General features: G+C 39.1%; 2 protein-coding genes across 3 annotated transcripts; one reads left to right on the top strand and one right to left on the bottom strand.

The window, feature by feature from the left end:
• Positions 1-2,286: 2,286 nt before the first annotated feature.
• Positions 2,287-8,719, bottom strand: LOC144664523 (excitatory amino acid transporter 3-like). 2 transcript variants are annotated; one of them, XM_078525698.1, is made up of 8 exons: positions 8,678-8,719; positions 7,099-7,608; positions 6,050-6,092; positions 5,361-5,692; positions 4,757-4,990; positions 4,339-4,533; positions 3,537-3,668; positions 2,287-2,860 (listed from the first exon to the last, which is right to left on the bottom strand). In XM_078525698.1, the coding sequence occupies exons 2-8, from the start codon at positions 7,587-7,589 to the stop codon at positions 2,689-2,691; spliced, it is 1,599 nt and encodes a 532-aa protein (XP_078381824.1). In that variant the 5' UTR covers positions 7,590-7,608; positions 8,678-8,719; the 3' UTR covers positions 2,287-2,688. The 2 variants fall into 2 exon arrangements, with proteins under 2 accessions (XP_078381824.1, XP_078381823.1); XM_078525697.1 differs by lacking the exon at positions 8,678-8,719 and having other exon boundaries at positions 7,099-8,127.
• A 392-nt stretch (positions 8,720-9,111) lies between these two features.
• Positions 9,112-18,287, top strand: LOC144664524 (excitatory amino acid transporter 3-like). Its single transcript, XM_078525699.1, has 7 exons — positions 9,112-10,031; positions 11,032-11,074; positions 12,185-12,516; positions 13,424-13,657; positions 14,024-14,218; positions 15,560-15,691; positions 17,876-18,287. Exons 1-7 carry the CDS (start codon positions 9,562-9,564, stop codon positions 18,048-18,050), a joined length of 1,581 nt encoding a protein of 526 aa, XP_078381825.1. The 5' UTR covers positions 9,112-9,561; the 3' UTR covers positions 18,051-18,287.
• The last annotated feature ends 86 nt before the right edge of the window (positions 18,288-18,373 follow it).

Here is an 18,373-nt window from a genome sequence, read left to right as displayed (position 1 = left end):
ATCGCATAACAAGTGGCAAAAACAGACGAAGAGGTCCTGAATATGCGGCGACACATGAATTTCTAAAATACTCAGCGACAACTGAGCGACATTCAGTTACGCCTGAATTGCGACAGTGATAAAATAAACACTTACAGAGTGACAACGACATGATTGAATTTTGTGTACCAATATCAAACGGCGACATGATTAAGAAATCATACCAATTTTAGCTAAAAATTGGAAAGTTAATACATTCAAACCTCTCAGCCTTTAAATCTCCTCCCATATTTTTTGTTATTAGACCTCTGTTAAGCGGCCACCTCTATTAAGGAGACGTGGTCCGGTTTAAATTTTCCAATTGGCTAATTTTTATTGCGTTTAACGTCTATTAAACGATCTCCTCGTTCGATACAATGCGATATTTTGACACAAAGATAAGCAAAGCATGTTAAGTTACACGAAATCAAGTTACGCTGCCCTACTGAAGCACAAACAACGATAATTGTTTTTTCTTTTCATGTTAAATGTACATGGCTAAATGTGAATTATGTTTGATAATGTGACCGTTACAACAAGGACGCTTGCCTTATGAACAACATTGTAAAAGCTGATAGCCGGGCAAAAACTTCCTTGAATTGTTTAATTTTTATATGTTATATCACTGTTGTTACTATTACCAATAAAAGGTACACCATGTGATAAATTTTGCATTTAAGTTCAATTTTTGTCAGATTCAACGCTAAATGCAAGGGCACCTCTACTCAGCTGTGACCCCCTTTTAAGTTGTCCAGTTTTCGAGGGGTAACCAGTTAATAGTAGTTTGACTGTATGTGATTATTATCTTATAAAAGCGACTCCGAATGCAGGTAATGGCATTTCTTAGAGCTCAGATTTTTAAAATTTCTTAGAGGTAGCTCCACTTAAATCATGTACTCCCCCGGCCCTAGCCTGCGGCACGAAAACCTGGGGAGGAGCCTTGGGCACGAGAACCGTGGCGCCGGGGACACATGTTTTGATAGGCTAGATTTTTAACAAAGGGAATTTAAAATCTTGCCAATCAAATCATCCGTTTTGAAATCCCTTTGTTGTAAGAAATTTCAGGTTTTTTGCATATGTATGATGATTTTCTTTCTTTACCAGCTGATCGTGAAAAACACTGTTGTGAAAATTAATTGCGTATAGCGTCATAAGTGGTTTAAGGACCAAGGTCTCTCGTCCCGCCTTTCGACCGGTCTAGCAGCCAAGGGATTGGTGAGGTAAAGGAACAGTGTCATAAGAAGTCTTCTAAGTTTTTTATGTGAACTATGTTAGAACTGTAAGGCTACACTCACTGATCAACATAATAACCTTCAAAAGAATATAAGAAAGGCACAGATTCATTCTCCAAGATGTGAATAAACCGTAATCAATGGTTTTTATGTGATTTTCGTACACTGTCAAACTCGAGAACGTCGGCACGACTTTTTCAAGTTGAATGCCACCTTATTCCTACCCATCCATAGCCACACCACTTTTTAACAATTTTCATGACTAGTACAATACGTTTTAGCAAGGCCAGGCCACTATTAGTGGATTTCCAATTAATACCAACACCGTCATTGGATTTTCAAGTAGCACTCAATCACGGTGACACTGCGCCTTTAACTCTCAGCTATAAGGATCCATTAAAGCAAAAATTTCACTTTATTTTCACTTTATTGTGCAAATACGCCTCGCTAAAATGGTGAAATGTCACAGGCTCTCACAGGCTAGATTTACAGGGCAAGGACTACTACAGTTCATCAGCTACAAATAAGTAAAAACCCCAGAAAGATCTTATGGCGAGTCAGGTATATAGTTCCAGAGATTTGGCGCCGTCCAGCCTGACTGAACTTATTTCCGTGTTTCTAAACTGCAGTACAGTGCATGTTAAGATGATTCGCAATTAGTTATTCTTTCGCATTAGATGGTTCCAACAAAAATCTTATTAAATTGCTTGCTTGGGCTCCTGGTGTTTTGAAGCAATTTTCAATTTTGTCGAAAGAAATTTGGAATTGCTTTAATTTTGCTTTCCTTCGCTCTATGCTTAGTACAAAACAACTCACGCAAACAAATCATCCTATGAGATGTGACCAGATTTAAACTAATAAGTCACAACTTTCTTGTTCATTTTGTTATTTCAGTTTGCTGCAATAAGCCAATAAGCTGCTCTCGATTGCGTTTTACGTCTTTCAATTGAAAACCGCTCAGTGACAAAATAAAACAAAACCCGTGTTTTACGGAAACGAAAATATGTGGATTTTTTCTTTTGGCACCAGATCTTTCGTTTTTTTTGTTAAAAAAGTCTCCCCTTGTCTATCGAGATTAATTTCGTATGCAGTATTTATTAATTAAAAAGAAATAGCCACAAATTTTTGTACTTCACTAAAATATTTAATCTCATCCTATGTCTCACAGTCTAGCGTCGCTTCTCCAAGCTATGTGTGTTTATCGACAGCATTTAAACATTAAAGAAAAAAACCCTTCACTTAATAAATTTTCCATAGGGTTAGAATATAAGCTCTCTTTTTCACTAACATATTTTAACTTGGATTTAAAGGGGCTCAAATATGACCCTGAAAAAGTTAAGCTATCCATGAGCATATACAGGTATGGCTAAAGATAAGACGCGTAAGAATTCCTCCATCCCTGCGAAACAGACCAGATAAGACGTTTTGTTTTCATCTCTCACACACTAGAGAAATGTGTTAATTCAACATCATTATCAGCCTTGCGAAGTGGTTTTGACTCTATTGCGTCATCGTCTCCTGTTGACTTTAAATCGTCACGTGACAGGTGTTGCACGATCCCAGTCCCCATTGCGTCACCAAGAACGTTCACGGTTGTTATGAAGCGGTCCCTGAAAAAAAAAATCGATCATAGATGATGATGAGCGATGATGATACATAAAAAAAGAATCCATTAGTTAAGTTAAATATCTTTAAGGTTCTTAAGGGAAGTCGGGAAATTTTTGGCGGGGGGATAGGTGTTAAATTCCCCCCCCCGGGACCCGGCCCCCCCCAAACCCCGCAACCGGGGGGAGAGAGACGAGAAAAATTTTCCCAAAAACAACCCCCGCCCCCCGCCCGGCCCCAAACGGGGGGGTTGCCGGAGTCGAGCGCACTAACCAATAGGCCACCGCGCCTCCCTAGGTAGATTTATGTTCAGGTGACGGTCAATGAGAAGGCTGTCTAAAGAATTCATTTGCTGTTTTGTACAGCTATGTACAGGAGGCCATCAGCTAGTTATGTAGCAATGGTTGCCTTCACGACAAATAAGTGCAAATTTCGTCAACAAGAGCTGCAAAAAGTGTAACACTCGTGCAGAGTTGAATACGAATGCCAATTACACTTGCCGATACAATGTAATCGCTTATCGAATAGTTACGATTATTTTCTGACTAAGTGGTCGTTCTATAAGCTGTAAACAGCAGTATTGTATGTGAATTACTAGCTATACTCAATTGTGTTTTGCTTGTGAAAGTCGAATTAACAAATTTATAATCAATAATGACAACTACCGTAATTGCTACTTACAGAAGCCATTCAACAGCAAGAATGACGCCGAAGTCATGTAGCGGAAGATTGACAGCTTGAAGAACAATGATAATCATTATTCCCCCACCAGGTATCCCGGCAGCACCAATGGAGACAGCAATTGCCATTAAGCTGTAACGATTAATTGTAGAGGCTTGTTAAAACAGTGCTGTCCCTAATAGGAGGGTTAACCTTCATGAGGAGCCACTCTGGGCGAGAGAATTTTTTTATCTCTCTTTATAAATTAAATAGCTACCAGGGAGAAGTCTGCACTTACAGAGCATGCGTGAAACCGGGAGGGCTAATTTTTAGCTCGCTTGGCATGGACAGCTTTTCTCATAATCAAGGATCGTCAAACGACGGCTCGAAGCGAGGGTAAATCTCCTATCAGAGAAAACGTTGCTTCATAAAACATGTCCTAAATCAGTCCTAATTTATATATAAGATTCCCTTCAAAAGCGTTCGCGAAACATATAGTGTGCTATGAATCAAACACCGTACTACATTTATATCACAAATTTTATCATCCTATTGAGAAATACTGGCGGAATTATTGTCCTGGGACATGAAGTTTGCGCAGTGTTGCGTGTGTTTATGATTCGTAATATGTCAAAATCTGCTATTAAATTTGCATATAGAAATGATTCTGCATATAGAAATGATTATTATTATTATTATTATTATTATTATTATTCTAATTTGGATAACCTTAATGCAGTGCTTTCAGCTTACAGCTTTTTACCAAGAGAGGATGCCTCTCTTGCGTTAACCAAAGTCTAAATTTATTGCAATAGTCACTCACCAAACAACTACAACTCTTCCAGGGCTGAGGGAAATGTCGTTTAATTGGGCGACGAAGATAGCTACTACCACTCGAGCAAGCGACAAGCCGTCCATGTTAAGAGTGGCGCCAAGAGGTAGCATAAAACGACTGATGCGTGGATCGATTTTGTTGTTTTCCTCCACACAGCGAATAGTTGTTGGAAGTGTTGCTGCACTAAAAAGCAAGATGAACGACAAAATTAGCGTTTTACACGGATTGTATAGTCTTTCGACATTGACTGATACCCCACAAAACTAACAGACTGACGTAGTCCTCCCTTACAGTTTGTAATCTTTTTTTTTGTCCTCCCTTAATATACTGAGAAAGGAAATTAGGGATTCTTCTTTTCATCACGACACTCATGGGACCTAACAGGAAAAGAGTTTTGGCTACAAACCTGGAAGCGATGCCAAACGCGGTCATCAATGCGTCTCTGAGTCCTTTCATGAACGCGTAAGGATTCTTCCGAGTGACAGCGAAGAACACAAGTGGTAACACGACAAGAGAATGGATGAACAAACCACATATGACAGTCAACATGTAAAAAGCTAGCTTTTCCATCGTACTTAAAATGTCATCCATACCAGCAATGCGGGATGCCACCAGACTGCAAATTCCTATTGGAGCCAACCTACGGAAGCAAAATACGTGACAAATACAATTAAGGTTTTCCTACATCTCTCAATAGACAGCGTGATATCTGAGGCAAAGCTACAAGAAGAATGTGATGATCCCACTTCAGCCAAGGGGTGATTTAACTCCATGAGTCTAAATTATACACATTTAAATCATTTAAAACAAGTTTTTAATTTAATAATTGATGGATGCACACCAAATGGTCTTCCCCAGTTGCTCTCTCCCTGGACCACTATTTGTTGGACTTTTTTGTCCTTTTTGTTCTTACTTAACTTTCATCCATATTCATCCATCCATTTTATATTAACCATTTAAAACTAGGATTGATTATGAGCTTATCGACTTAGTTATAGCTTTGCACTCACCACATTATAAAGGAAACAATCACCATAACCGCCTGGTTTAAGGCGGAAAAGAACTCAACCAGCGGTTTTCCTTTCTCGCGCAGTCTCCCAAGCACAATCCCTAACACGATAGAAAACAAGCTCAGCCCAAGGATATTCATTCCTCCAGTTGACGTCATTCCCGCGGGTACAGTGTCTGAGCCCGCGTAGATCTCCTTTCTTATTGTGGTAATGTTGATGGTGCCATTGGTATGGACAGCGGTAATTTTCTCGTCAGGTCCAAGGTGAATGGAGTCGCTTGTTACATTGTAAGTCTCGAAGCTTGCAGATACTGTGATGTATTTTGTCCTTTTCTGTTTGCAGCAAAAGAAAAATCAAACTTAGGCTTTTTCCTTCCTTTTTTTATGGCGTTTTTCTAACGCAAATAAAATTAAAAAAATTCGAAGAGTTTTATCCAGGGACAAAACGTTACAACTTCATTAGTTGACTTGGGTTTGACTCTGGAAGTAAACACTCAGCAAAAACAGGAAAATGCTCATCTTTACATTGGCTCCCCTTTATGAACACTTATAGACCCTGTGCTGTACTGTTTCATTTGCATGGCTTTTGAGTGTTGTATCCAAAGAAGAAAACGTTGAAACCACAAAAGCGGACTTGGGTTTTAGTTAAGGAGTGAATACTCTAGAAGTAATCGTAAGCTGTTTACTGACCTGACTAATGGCTGCTTCAACCAGGTTGCTGGGAAAACAGTTCCTAGAAGAGTTAATCACAGTGAGACATTCTATCATCATATAAACTAAGGGCCCGTTTACCATCAAATTTGATTACAAATAAGGCGGTTTGAACGTCCTTACAGAATACTTGAACGGTAAAAATATAATTTCCTTGGACTAATGGGGTTGAGACTTACGTTCTTAGTTTCTGACATTTTGAGCCTGGGAGGCGGAGAGAGACCAGCGGACGGCTGGTCAAAGTTGACGAAACGAGCGACTCTGAAAGCGACGTTCAAGAGTTTCTATTGCAGGATCAATTTTGATTGGTTTTAAAATAATATAAAATGACCGGAAGTGAAACACAAAGGACTTCGATTGAGCCATGATTTTGGTAGCGAAATAATATGGACTTTTCTGATATTTTAGAATTTCGAAACCATCAGGACTGGGATCTTAATATCAGTAGAAGAAAGTGAGGGTTTGTTGATTTCACTTGCGCAATGTTTGACATTGACTTTGTCGAGCAGGGAAAATCCTAGAAAGACACCATTTTGTTCTGTCAGTGAAACAAGAGCAGTTGAATATGTTAAGGTAAAGCGACTGTGAATCGCTGTCTATAAGGGTCATGTATTGGGTTTTGTGGCACTGGGAAGGGGGTGTTGGTACACGAAAAGAAGCACTGGAGCAGAGTTTTGCCAAAAGAAGTGTTTTAGACGTGCAGACTTCAAATCAAATTATTCGAAGACAGCCCAGCGCTTTTTGCATAACTAGTGGAATGAATTTTCCGGAAATAACCAGACACTGAGACGGTAAAGAATCAGGTTTCAGGATGAATCCGAAGCAGGTAGGGATTACAATTACTCTTGGAAGAATGGCATTTGCGCACGAGAATATTTATATGATTTATTGAGATAAGGACACAAGATGAGTCATCCGTGACGCTTGTAGCTCTTTTACAGTTTTTTAGCTTATCGCATGAAGTCTTCCAAAATGTTTACTGACTAAAAGAGAATGTTATGATATCATAATATATAACACGTACGTACCTTAGCATATCAAGTAAGGAGTCCAAATTTCGATATTTCACACCTTTAACATCCTTTCGTGCGCTGTGATCGTCACTTAAACCAGGACGAATCGTCATCACAAGTGTCAAACCCAAAATGGCGGCCAACGCCATTGTCGCCAAGTAGTACATAAGAGTCCGTCGTCCAATTCGTCCCGCTACGTCAGGATTCAAGGTCGATACGGCAGTTATTAGACTGGCGACTATAAGAGGTAGGACAATCATCTTCAACATGTTCATGAATAGTTCTCCTGGAAAGCCGATGAGCATTATTACAGTGGCTTTCTTCTCAGGGTCGGTGATGCGATTCACTGGATCATTGACGATTGCTCCAATTGCAAGACCGACGGCTGCTCCAACGACCAGCAAAACAAGCAGAAGGTTTCGCTTCACAACTAGACAAAGGCCACTGCAGAAGCGCCCACAGCTGGCTCGCTGACAACGATCACGAAAAAGCTGCCTACAAGCCATGTTGCGTCAATCTCTGAAACTGTAAGGTTGGTTTAGAGACAGTTTTGGATGGTTGATCGCATGTCTGATGAACACATTTTAGTTATAATAATATAACATGACCTATCACCTATTGCTGGTTTTCACTGTCACGCAATCAAAAAATAAATTCGAAACCATTCAACTACAGAAGCTATGAATTTCAAATATTATAGACGATAAAAAGATAAACAATTTCTCCAAGTTTCAGGTCTGTGCGGTGTACCGTTCGCGAGTTATTTGCCGAACCTTTCCACGCAAATTTATAAAGCTTAGTATGGAGATGTCATAACTGTGTCCTTCCGAGGGACACAAATATGGCCGCCATGATGTCATAGAAACCATCTGGAACTCAATTTTGTTTACAATGCAACAGCGGTAATCTTTGGCTCATGAGCTAGTACAGTTTCACATAAATACCACTTATTATATCTGAAATGTTCAATCTGCTGAAAATGGAAAGGAAAGGCCTTTTTTCTATCAAAACAGCTTTGTCACGGCACTCAGCTTGATGTCACATTAACGACGGAGAACTCAAATATTCAAAATCCTCTGTTTAAAAAAAGGATGACACTATCGATCTGGAAATTTGCAAAAAGATATATTTTTAGTTTATCTTACGTCTAATGAAAACGAAAATTTAGTAGGCCTAGTGAATTTTGATTTCAGAATTTTATGACGTAACATGAAAACCAAGAATTTTGTATTAGTAGTCTCAGTAAGGGCCAATTGATAAGGAAAGACTCAACGCACTACTAGTGCCGTTGCATTACGTAAGGGCCAATTTATTAGGAAAAACTCAAAATATCACGCAATGTCGGAGCACTACGCGATTTTCCTTTATTTGCTGTTTTTTGGAACACTACACAGCACTACACAATTATATCGTCGAAGGAGAACCAAAAGATTTTTTTTCTACCAAGTATGAAACCGGCGTAATTGTATTTTCGTTCCGAAACAGTGATTTGCTAATTAGATAGATCGCTGCTTTCTGTATCAAGGAGAGTTTTCCATTTAATAAACACTACTTACAATGGAGGTACTAACACGACATAGATTCAGATACTTACATAGTCTTTACATCACTTACAATACAGGCCAATACATTTAGATTGTGAAGTGCTGCTCAGTTAACTGACTTGCAGTCAATATTTTCTTGTGTTTCAAGCATGCAATACGCGACCCATTGGCCTTTGGGCATCAATGGGCCTCTGTTTTTTTGCCCACAAGAATTTTGTACGGTTGTCTATTTGTTTACTATTGTGGAGGATTGCCTCGTAGTATCACGCCTTGGAAAGTGAGAAAGTTGGTGTTGATATTATTCTGTTCTGTAAAGTCAGAAAAATTAAAGATAGAAAATTGTTCTCGTCTTTCATCAAATGGCCCACGGTTTGGAGTACAATTTGAAATGTTTCATCGGGTTTCTATAAATACGAAAAAAACAGATGGAGGCACCAGGCCGCAGGACGAGTACATTTTTTTGTAAGTGTAAACACGCGAGGTTTACTTTACGCATCCAACCGTTAGATTGGCAACAAATCTACAAAGAGCATCGGAACTAAACCTTGTTCTGGATATGCAAATTATTATGCCGCGCGTTGAAGAAAGACAATGATATTCAGACGTCATTTTTGCCCGTCACGCACTCTTTTCCAACTTCAGTCAGATTGATTTCTTGCACCTCCAAGGAAAATGAAAATTGATTCGAGAAATCGGGATAAAATTGCATTGTTCGACTGGTTCTTGTTATCGGGAGGTTAGCAAAAACGAGGGCTCGAGAAGTCGGGATTTCACTGTAGTAAAGATTGCGTGAAGAGTCTGCGTAGAAGGCCAGGGTTAATCAATAGTCTGGCCGGGTCTGGGTAGTGATTTTGCATGGAATAGTATAACTAACGCTTCGGGGTCAAAACAAATCGTCGTCAGTTACAAACCACGTCTCCGAGAATGCACTAAAATGGCTTGCAATCGCGGAACCAGTTGTGGAAGATGTTGCAATGCCTTTTATCTCATGATAAAGCGAAACATTCTACTTGTTTTGCTGGTTGTTGGAGCAGCCGTCGGTCTTGCAATTGGAGCGATTGTCAATGATCCAGTAAATCGTATCACCGACCCTGAGAAGAAAGCCACTGTAATAATGCTCATCGGCTTTCCAGGAGAACTGTTCATGAACATGCTTAAGATGATTATCCTACCTCTTATAGTCGCCAGTCTGATAACTGCCGTGTCGACCTTGAATCCTGACGTGGCGGGAAGAATTGGGCGACGGACTCTGATTTACTACTTGGCAACACTGTTTTTGGCCGCCATTTTGGGTTTGACTCTTGTGATGACGATCCGTCCTGGTTTAAGCGACGATCACAGCGCACGAAAGGGTAATAAAGGCGTGAAATATCGAAATTTGGACTCCTTACTTGATATGCTAAGGTAAGTTCGTGTTATTTATTTTAATTTTGCACATGCCCCTGCAGTCAGTTAACATTTTGGAGGAATTGATTATAATTATGACTTCACAAGGGTAGTGACTAATTTGTCACGAAATCGAATTACTAATGTTCGTGGCTAGTCTGACGCAGCGATTTGTCCCTGCCAAGGGACTCTCCAGAGACCTTTCTGCTGTGAACGCATCTGCGACAAAATATAAATTAACCGGTAAGAGAGCATCATGCATTTTCGCCATATTAAATTGGAAAACTAGTTCACATTCCCTCTCTTCTTCCCACCACGCTTCTTTACTCTGCAATATAACGCGTTTGTTGTTTACAGAGGGTCTGAAGGGGAAGGGGATTTAAATCTCATTTCCCAGCCAAAATTTTATTTACCACAAATTCCACCCCTTGTGCGAAAATCCTTTACTTTTTCCAGTCCCATTCGCCAAATTTCAGCATCGGTGCCTCAAATCCAATTTTCCCAGTACAAAAATAGGCAAACACCAGCTGCCATTTTACCATTTTACCTCTTTATGATGACCTGACAAACATCTGCTACTCCTCTTATTTTAATATAAGAACTTTTGTCAAAAGAACATCGAGGATAAGATTACCCAAAGTTTAAAAACACGCAAAGAACATAGCCAGGCTGAGAGCCAGTTAAATACTATGGGAGCGAGATTGCGTATTATGGCGAATAACGCTCATTGATAGGGGTGCGGGTCACGTCCGCATGGATTTATTGAAATATCATAACAGGTAACTAAGAACATCCTAAGAACGTTTTCAGGCTCATAATGTCAGAAATCTAAGACCGTTTAGTCTCAGTCCCATTAGACCGAGGACGTGTATATTTTAACTGTCAGATTCAAGACAAGCAGTCTGCTAGGAGGTTCAACCCGCATCATTTGTAATTTTACATGATACCCCGGGATGATAGCAAACAGGCTTTAAGGTTATATGATGACGAAATGTATCATTGTACTTATCCCCTCTAGGAACTGTTTTCCCAGCAACCTGGTTGAAGCAGCCATTAGTCAGGTCAGTAAGTATACGTACTTATAGTTACTTCTAGAGTATTCAATCCTAGAGTCAAACCCAAGTCCGTTTTCGTGGTTGTCACGTTTTGTTCCTTGGATAAAACACTCTACGGTGTGGCCATATACATACATCATTCATCACTTTTGTTAACCTCGGATTTGTAGAGTAGCTTATACAACTAATATCTCTGAGCATTCCACAGTAAACAGCGAAGTGGGAAACGACCAGACCACAACACCGGGAAGTCCATGCCCTTCTCTTTACGATAAGTGTGTGGGTTCTTTTACGTCTCCGGGTCTACGGTTTATCGTCCTAATCCGAGAAGACTAGAATATCAAACCATTTACAGATGTCATTGCAAAGGCAGCATGTTCTCCTCAGTTGTTTTAAAGTGTTGGTCCGATCTGGGACTGGAACCCGAGATCTCCGCACGTTAGTCCGGCGCTCTACCAACTGAGCTAACCGGTCGGCAGTTAGTGGTTGCCATGAGCCCATAAAAGGGCTCCAAAGTAAAGACGATCACTTCCTGTTCATAAACAGGGTGTAGTCGTGGAAGCTCTTAATAGGTCCCAGTGAGCAAAAAATAGCATATATGATGATATTTTTTCTCAACACTTCTGTTCTAGGGAAATTATTTATCAAAAATTTTAAAATATTTTTTTAACAAGATATTTCGTGAGATTAATGTGGCTATCAGCTTGTAACAAATTGAGCTGGATAGACTGAATATGTCATGGTTACTAGGTCACATTAATATTTTACAACTGAATTAGCAAAACGCAATTTAATACTTAGGAAAGGGAAGTTTGAGTTTGAGTTTTCTATGGGTGTAAAAAGAAAACCTTAAATCTAAATCGGTCCCAGTGAGCAAATATATGATAATACTTTTTTCAACACTTCTGCTCTTGAGAAATTATTTATTTAATTTTTTTTTGCGTATCAGTACCAAGAGATTTCGTGAGATTAATGTTGCTATCAGCTCGTAACGAATTGAGCTGGATTGAGTGAATACGTCGTGGTTGCTAGGTCACATTTTTATTTTACTTGTGCTTTTGAAAAAACCATAGGAAAAGAGAGTTTTGAGTTTGAGTTTTCATTTGGTGTAAATAGAAAAGGACAAAATACATCACAGTACCTGCAAGTTTCAAGACTTACAATGTAACAAGCGACTCCATTCACCTTGGACCTGAAGAGAAAATTACCGCTGTCCATACCAATGGCACCGTCAACATTACCACCATAAGAAAGGAGATCCACGCGGGCTCAGATACCGTGCCAGCAGGAATGGCGCCATCTGGAGGAATGAATATCCTTGGCCTGAGCTTGTTTTCCATCGTGCTAGGCATTGTACTCGGGAAACTGCGCGAGAAAGGAAGACCACTGGTTGAGTTCTTTTCCGCCTTGAACCAGGCGGTTATGGTGATTGTTTCCTTAATAATGTGGTGAGTGCAAAGTTATAACTAACCCATTAAGTTGGTTAAATCACGATCACTCCTACTAGGGCTGATCGCGCGAGACTCTTAAGGGGGAGTATTGGTGAATTTTTACGAAATTGAATGAAATCTAAAGAATGAACAAAATAACAAAAAATGCCACCACATAGACGACCGCAGGGTAAGAAACCTCAAGATGGGGTTAGCCCTTTTGGTGTCCATCCAAACAGTTATTAAATAAAAACTCTAATTTGAATCACTGAAATTAAAGGGAACCTCCACTCTTACGACAAGTTGACGCTGAATTGTTTGAAATAATGCCTAAATTCCAAATTGTACAGGACAAGGAAGAAATGACATTTAATAGTGACAAAAAATGGAAAAGATTATTGCTTTCAAATTCCCGCGCGCCGCCATTTTGGATTCTTTGACGTGCAATGGTTGCCCAATACCCGATTCCCTCTATAGCGCGCGCGTGCAGGGAATCACGGTAGTTGTATTCATCAAACCCTGCGCGCGACTCAGCAACGCGCATCATTGCTGAGTCTCTCGCAGGGTTTGATGAATACAACTACCGTGATTCCCTGCAGGCGCGCGCTATAGAGGGAATCGGGTATTGTTTAACGCAAAAGATCCCCTGTTTCCTTACAATAGCAACAATCATTACATGTCATAAAATTCATAATGGCGGCGCGCGGGAAATTTAAAAGCGATAATCGTTTCCACCTTTTGTTGCTATTATTGGAATTTATTGGAATTTAGGCATTATTTCAAACAATTCAACGTTAACTTGTCGAAAGAGTGAAGGTTTCCTTATACTATAGTTAAAACATCTCTTGCTAAAAGTGGGTCCATCGTTGTGTCCACTGATGCAGGAAAACCGTGAATGTACTTTTTTCGTATTTTGCGTTCGTAGGTTGGCTCCAATAGGAATTTGCAGTCTGGTGGCATCCCGCATAGCTGGTATGGATGACATTCTAAGTACGATGGAAAAGCTAGCATTTTACATGTTGACTGTGATATGTGGTTTATTTATCCATTCTCTTGCCGTGTTACCACTTGTTTTCTTCGCTGTCACTCGGAAGAATCCTTATGCGTTCATGAAAGGTCTGAGAGACGCCTTGATGACAGCGTTTGGCATCGCTTCCAGGTTTGTAGCCAAAATTATTTTCCTGTTAGTTCCCATAAGTGCTGTAATGAAAACAAGAGTCGAAGCTTATGCATTCCCTTTGTTTTACACCTTCAGTAGGAAACATTGCCCTAAATGTATTTTTTTCACTTGCGTCCGTCATTTCAGTACTGTGTTAGCCCGTGCCAAAAAACAAAAGCAAAAGACGACAAAAAAACAAACAGACAAACAAACAAACAGAAGCGTTTGCTTCCCTTTTATTGCACACGAGCGTTTTGAATAAGTGGTACAAAGGAGTGTATTAACAGCTAGTCTAAGGTATTAAACAGATATCATCTGACTGTAGAATTTTTGTGGAGGTTTTGGACGTCCCTTTTTGTTTTTTAGCGCGGCGACACTTCCAACAACAATTCGCTGTGTGGAGGAAAACAACAACATCGATCCACGCATCAGTCGTTTTATGCTTCCTCTTGGTGCCACTCTTAACATGGACGGTGTGGCTCTTGCTCGAGTGGTGGTAACTGTCTTTGTTGCCCAATTAAACGGAATTCCTCTTAGTCCAGGAAAACTTGCTATTACTTGGTAAGTGACTATTTTAGTAACAAGTACAAACTCGGTAGTTTTCTACTGGAAATCCGCGAATCTGACTAGTTCTGTCACAGTTTTCTATTTAACAATTAGACGGCAAGCTCGAGGTTTCTATCGGTTTACAGTTGGCTAGGGGCTTCGCCCCTCGCCAACAATTTTTTGGAATGAAATTCTTTAGAGTTTCTTCTCTTAAAAACAATAAGACTTCTCGCCCTCGCTCATAGAAAACTCGGACTCGTAGTCTAATTGTTGAATCGAAATTTTACGGTTTATTTTTTCCTTAGTACAATTTGGCTTTATGTAATGTTTAATAAATGAGCAGCAGTGTTTTATCAAGTTTAAAACACGAGGCGCAGCCGACGAACTGCGAATTTTTTCAACGGCTTCAAAATCTTCTGATGTAGATCAACTCATTCTTGCACTAATATTTAGATTTGGGGTTATTTTGGCCTAGAAAATTCGACGCAAAGTTGAGCCGTGTCTTTATCAGATATAAAGACACTCATTACAACATTAATCAAAACTATAACAAAATTCTCGAACGTGATTGGTTATCAGCAGCCCGATTTGAGCACTAATAGGACAGTGTACGCGTCATGCTTGTAATTGGACAGTGTAATAGGACAGTTTACGCGTCATGCCTGTGTAATTGGACAGTACGCGTCATTTTGCGCGCGCTGTTGTTGTGCATTTGTTGAGTAGACTGTTATGTTTTTCAATATTCATAAAGACTATTCAACCGAAGGTTAGTTTCTTTCTCAAATTTTGTTACAGTTTTGATTAATTGGTAACAGGACTTCGTGTCGTCCAATTCTGTCTGTAATCATACTCGTGATTAAACAAATCGGACTCCCGCTTCGCGGTCGTCCGATTTTGTTAATCACTCGTATGATTACAGACCGAATTGGACTCCACTCAGTCCTATTACCATTATTAATTTCTTTTGTATTTTCTTTATGAATTATTAATGAGTTTTTGAATTTATATTTATTGCAATATAGTCCCATACACGAGCACAAAGGAAGATACCAAATTGTAAAGTAAAGTAGATTTCAACACGACGCCATTAAGGAGCAAATATTTAAAAAAAAAATTGAATTAGTTTGTCTTTGAAATTAACTTCCGAACAACACACGCAAAAACTCATTTTGGAATTCAACTATCCTACTGCATTGCAGGCATGTGGCTTAACTTGACTTCAACTTGCTTACGATGGCCGGAGAAACGTTATGTGCGTGTTAATGCCGCTTATGTCGTGTCAAAGGCGTATAGCATGTAACAGTCATAAGCGTACATCATTCTCCTTTCATTGGTGTATACAATTTATCTTCACAGTTTGATCACAGTTGTTGCCTCTATTGGTGCGGCCGGGGTACCCGGTGCGGGAATATTGATTATCATTGTTCTTCAAGCTGTCAATCTTCCGCTGCATGACTTCGGCGTCATTCTTGCTGTTGAATGGCTTTTGTAAGTAGCAATTACGGTAGTTATTAGACTTGTCTACAAGTCGAGCTCAACCGAACGACTTTGGGTCTCCTACCATCAAAATGGAAACAAGAAACGAACGACTTTGATAATTTAGAATGTAGTTCTGTAAGTGTTGTATTTGGAAAAAAATGTAGGTGGCCTTGGTTTTCTCAAGCCTGTTGTAATCAAGGTTTCTTTTTAATTTTCCTATTTTCTAATTTTCCTCTTTTTTCTATTTTCCTACAGAATGTAGTTAGTTATCAATATTTTTAAACAAAGGATCATATTGAATATAAATTTGCGAGTTCTTCTTTCACAAGCAATGCATGTCAGTATAGCTAGCAAACAACAGTACAATAGCACTGTCCAGAGCCTATGTAATCATTACTTACAATAGACAGAAAATTCAACTCTGTACTAATGTCATTTTTTTCTCCACTAGAGTTGAAAAAGCTGCACCCTTTTTTTTTTAGCCAAACAGAATTGCATGATTTTTAAGCGTATTTAAAATATCGTTAAAACTTCTATTTTAAGCGATTGAAATTTGCATTTATGGCAAGATTAAGACATAGCAATTTTATCAGCGAGTAAAAAAGCGATAATTATGTAAGCACTAAGCGTTAAACTTAAAATGAACTTAGAGAGGTTGAAACTTCATTTTTGGTCATTGGTGTTTATCTTGAAACGTTATATTCGAAGAAACTGCTTATAAGTATTAAAAATAGGTCACCAAGGGTGACATGAGTCTAATGCCGTATGGCATAGTGATACAGATTGCGCGGTTTTCGTAAGCCGGTTAAAATTGGTTAGAGGTTTGTGTTCGGGAGTTTAATTTAAAATGCTTATAGCAAGCTATATAGGGGCATCGTGGATGATTATGGATGAAAATGAAACAGTCATAAATGTTATATGCTTCAAAAATTTAAGTATGAACAGGAGTTGATGTTACTTCTTCCGTATTGTCCGTAAAAGCAGAAACGATTAAACATTTGGACAAGATTGCGTGACGATTTACAAAAAGCATGTTCATTACAACAAGGGTTGAGAACTTCACATCGTTTTCTTTCGATTTTTACCATTTTGATGATGACTCTTGAAACAGATTTTGCAATAAAGCACTTGAAATAGTGACTGTTACTCCATTGAACTGTAAGCACTTAGTGACAGATTTTCCTAAAAACGGGTGTAAATGCTCACGTCAATATAATGATGACCTTTTGAACGCTGGAAACTAGGCAATTATTATCGGCTACCTACAAGGCGAAGACTGTTTATCATGATGTACAAATTCGCGAATCATCACTTCCATATCAATGTAACCATTTTATGATTTTTCTAGCTGTAAGAAGAACTTAAGATCTCTGAGAGTCGTAAAAGCATGAAATTCGATTTATGTATGGCAAAGGCCGGGACAGTGTAATACTGCAAAGCGGCCAAACAAACGCATTTTGATTTAGTCGCGTAACTTGATTTACATTTATCCATGCACATCTTTTATTTTTGAAGGTTTTTGTTTGCACTGTAAAGAAAAAATTGGTCAAAATTCGTGACTTAAATACAAAATACGAGGTAAAGTTTTCTATTTTTTAAAACAAAATAAACATTTGGTCGCATTGTGTAAATAAACGTGAGTCGCCGTCGAAATATTTTTTCTCAAAGACGTCTTGCTTTTTAGCAAGACGAAAACACAAGTGCTTAACTGAACTGAAAACGAAGATTTATTTTCACAAAAAGCTTACAAATGTCTTAACTGGAAAATTATTTCGTCCTGTTCAAGTGTTGAATAATCGTGACTTGAGAAAGAACTTTTAATTATGCGTGGGAACACGTGTCGCTGATTGGCTGTTTTTAATTGAAACTAATCGTGCGTGTCCGTACGGAGTCCGTTCTTGCAGCTGATCATTGTTTTCTACATTACAGCGAACGATTATCGATCCCGAACCATTCCCTTGGGATTGCTGACAGCTTTTTTCATAAACAAAGAGTCTAATGCGCATGCGCAAAGCGCACGCAAGCATTAGACTCAAAAATGGCTCCGCTGTCGAAAATATATTTATGCCTGAGGAAAAACTGTCAAGATGTTTTTATATACACACAAACAACAACAACAACAACAAAACAAATGTCTTCCTAATACAGCCTTCTGGTTGACCAACGATATTTAACTATTTATCGATTTTTCAGGGACCGCTTCATGACAACCGTGAACGTTCTTGGTGACGCAATGGGGACTGGGATCGTGCAACACCTTTCACGTGACGACTTAAAGTCAACGGGAGACGATGACGCAATAGTAACAAAGTCACTTCGCCAGGCTGATAACGATCATGTTGAACTAACACATTACTCCAGTGTATGAGAGATGAAAACAAACACATCGTGCGGGCATTGCCTACGCATTAGCCTTAACCATATCTGTTTATTACGCTGGAAAGATGGGCTTGGGCCCAGGCTCACGCTTTGACAACTCGGTTAAAATGGCGGGGTCCAAATTATAAGGATTTCTATGGAACTCTATAGCAAAAATCTATATCGAAAGAAAATATAACAAACATTTAGTTAAGTTCACATTTTACATCATATATTGTCTATGTGATGTTTCTTGACTGTTCTTAAGTATTTAAAACCTATTTTAGCAGAGGGATTTAAAGATTGGTGTTCTGAAAGTCTGGTCTTCGAACT

Source organism: Oculina patagonica, chromosome 8 (genome assembly GCF_052425735.1).
Source record: "Oculina patagonica isolate OP01 chromosome 8, crgOcupat, whole genome shotgun sequence".
NCBI classification, from domain to species: domain Eukaryota; kingdom Metazoa; phylum Cnidaria; class Anthozoa; order Scleractinia; family Oculinidae; genus Oculina; species Oculina patagonica.
Note: the sequence above shows the minus strand (reverse complement) of the source record. Positions and strands in the feature narration are given on the sequence as shown.

Bases quoted from the DNA above. Each gene is read 5' to 3' on its own strand.
- LOC144664523 (XM_078525698.1), bottom strand. From the start codon at position 7,589: ATGGCTTGTAGGCAGCTTTTTCGTGATCGTTGTCAGCGAGCCAGCTGT. The intron at 4,991-5,360 runs GTGAGTGCAAAG...TTGCTTCCGTAG, and splicing joins ATTGTTTCCTTTATAATGTG to GTTGGCTCCAATAGGAATTT. The intron at 3,669-4,338 runs GTGAGTGACTAT...TAATCGTTACAG, and splicing joins GGAAGAGTTGTAGTTGTTTG to CTTAATGGCAATTGCTGTCT.
- LOC144664524 (XM_078525699.1), top strand. From the start codon at position 9,562: ATGGCTTGCAATCGCGGAACCAGTTGTGGAAGATGTTGCAATGCCTTT. The intron at 10,032-11,031 runs GTAAGTTCGTGT...TATCCCCTCTAG, and splicing joins TCCTTACTTGATATGCTAAG to GAACTGTTTTCCCAGCAACC. The intron at 12,517-13,423 runs GTGAGTGCAAAG...TTGCGTTCGTAG, and splicing joins ATTGTTTCCTTAATAATGTG to GTTGGCTCCAATAGGAATTT.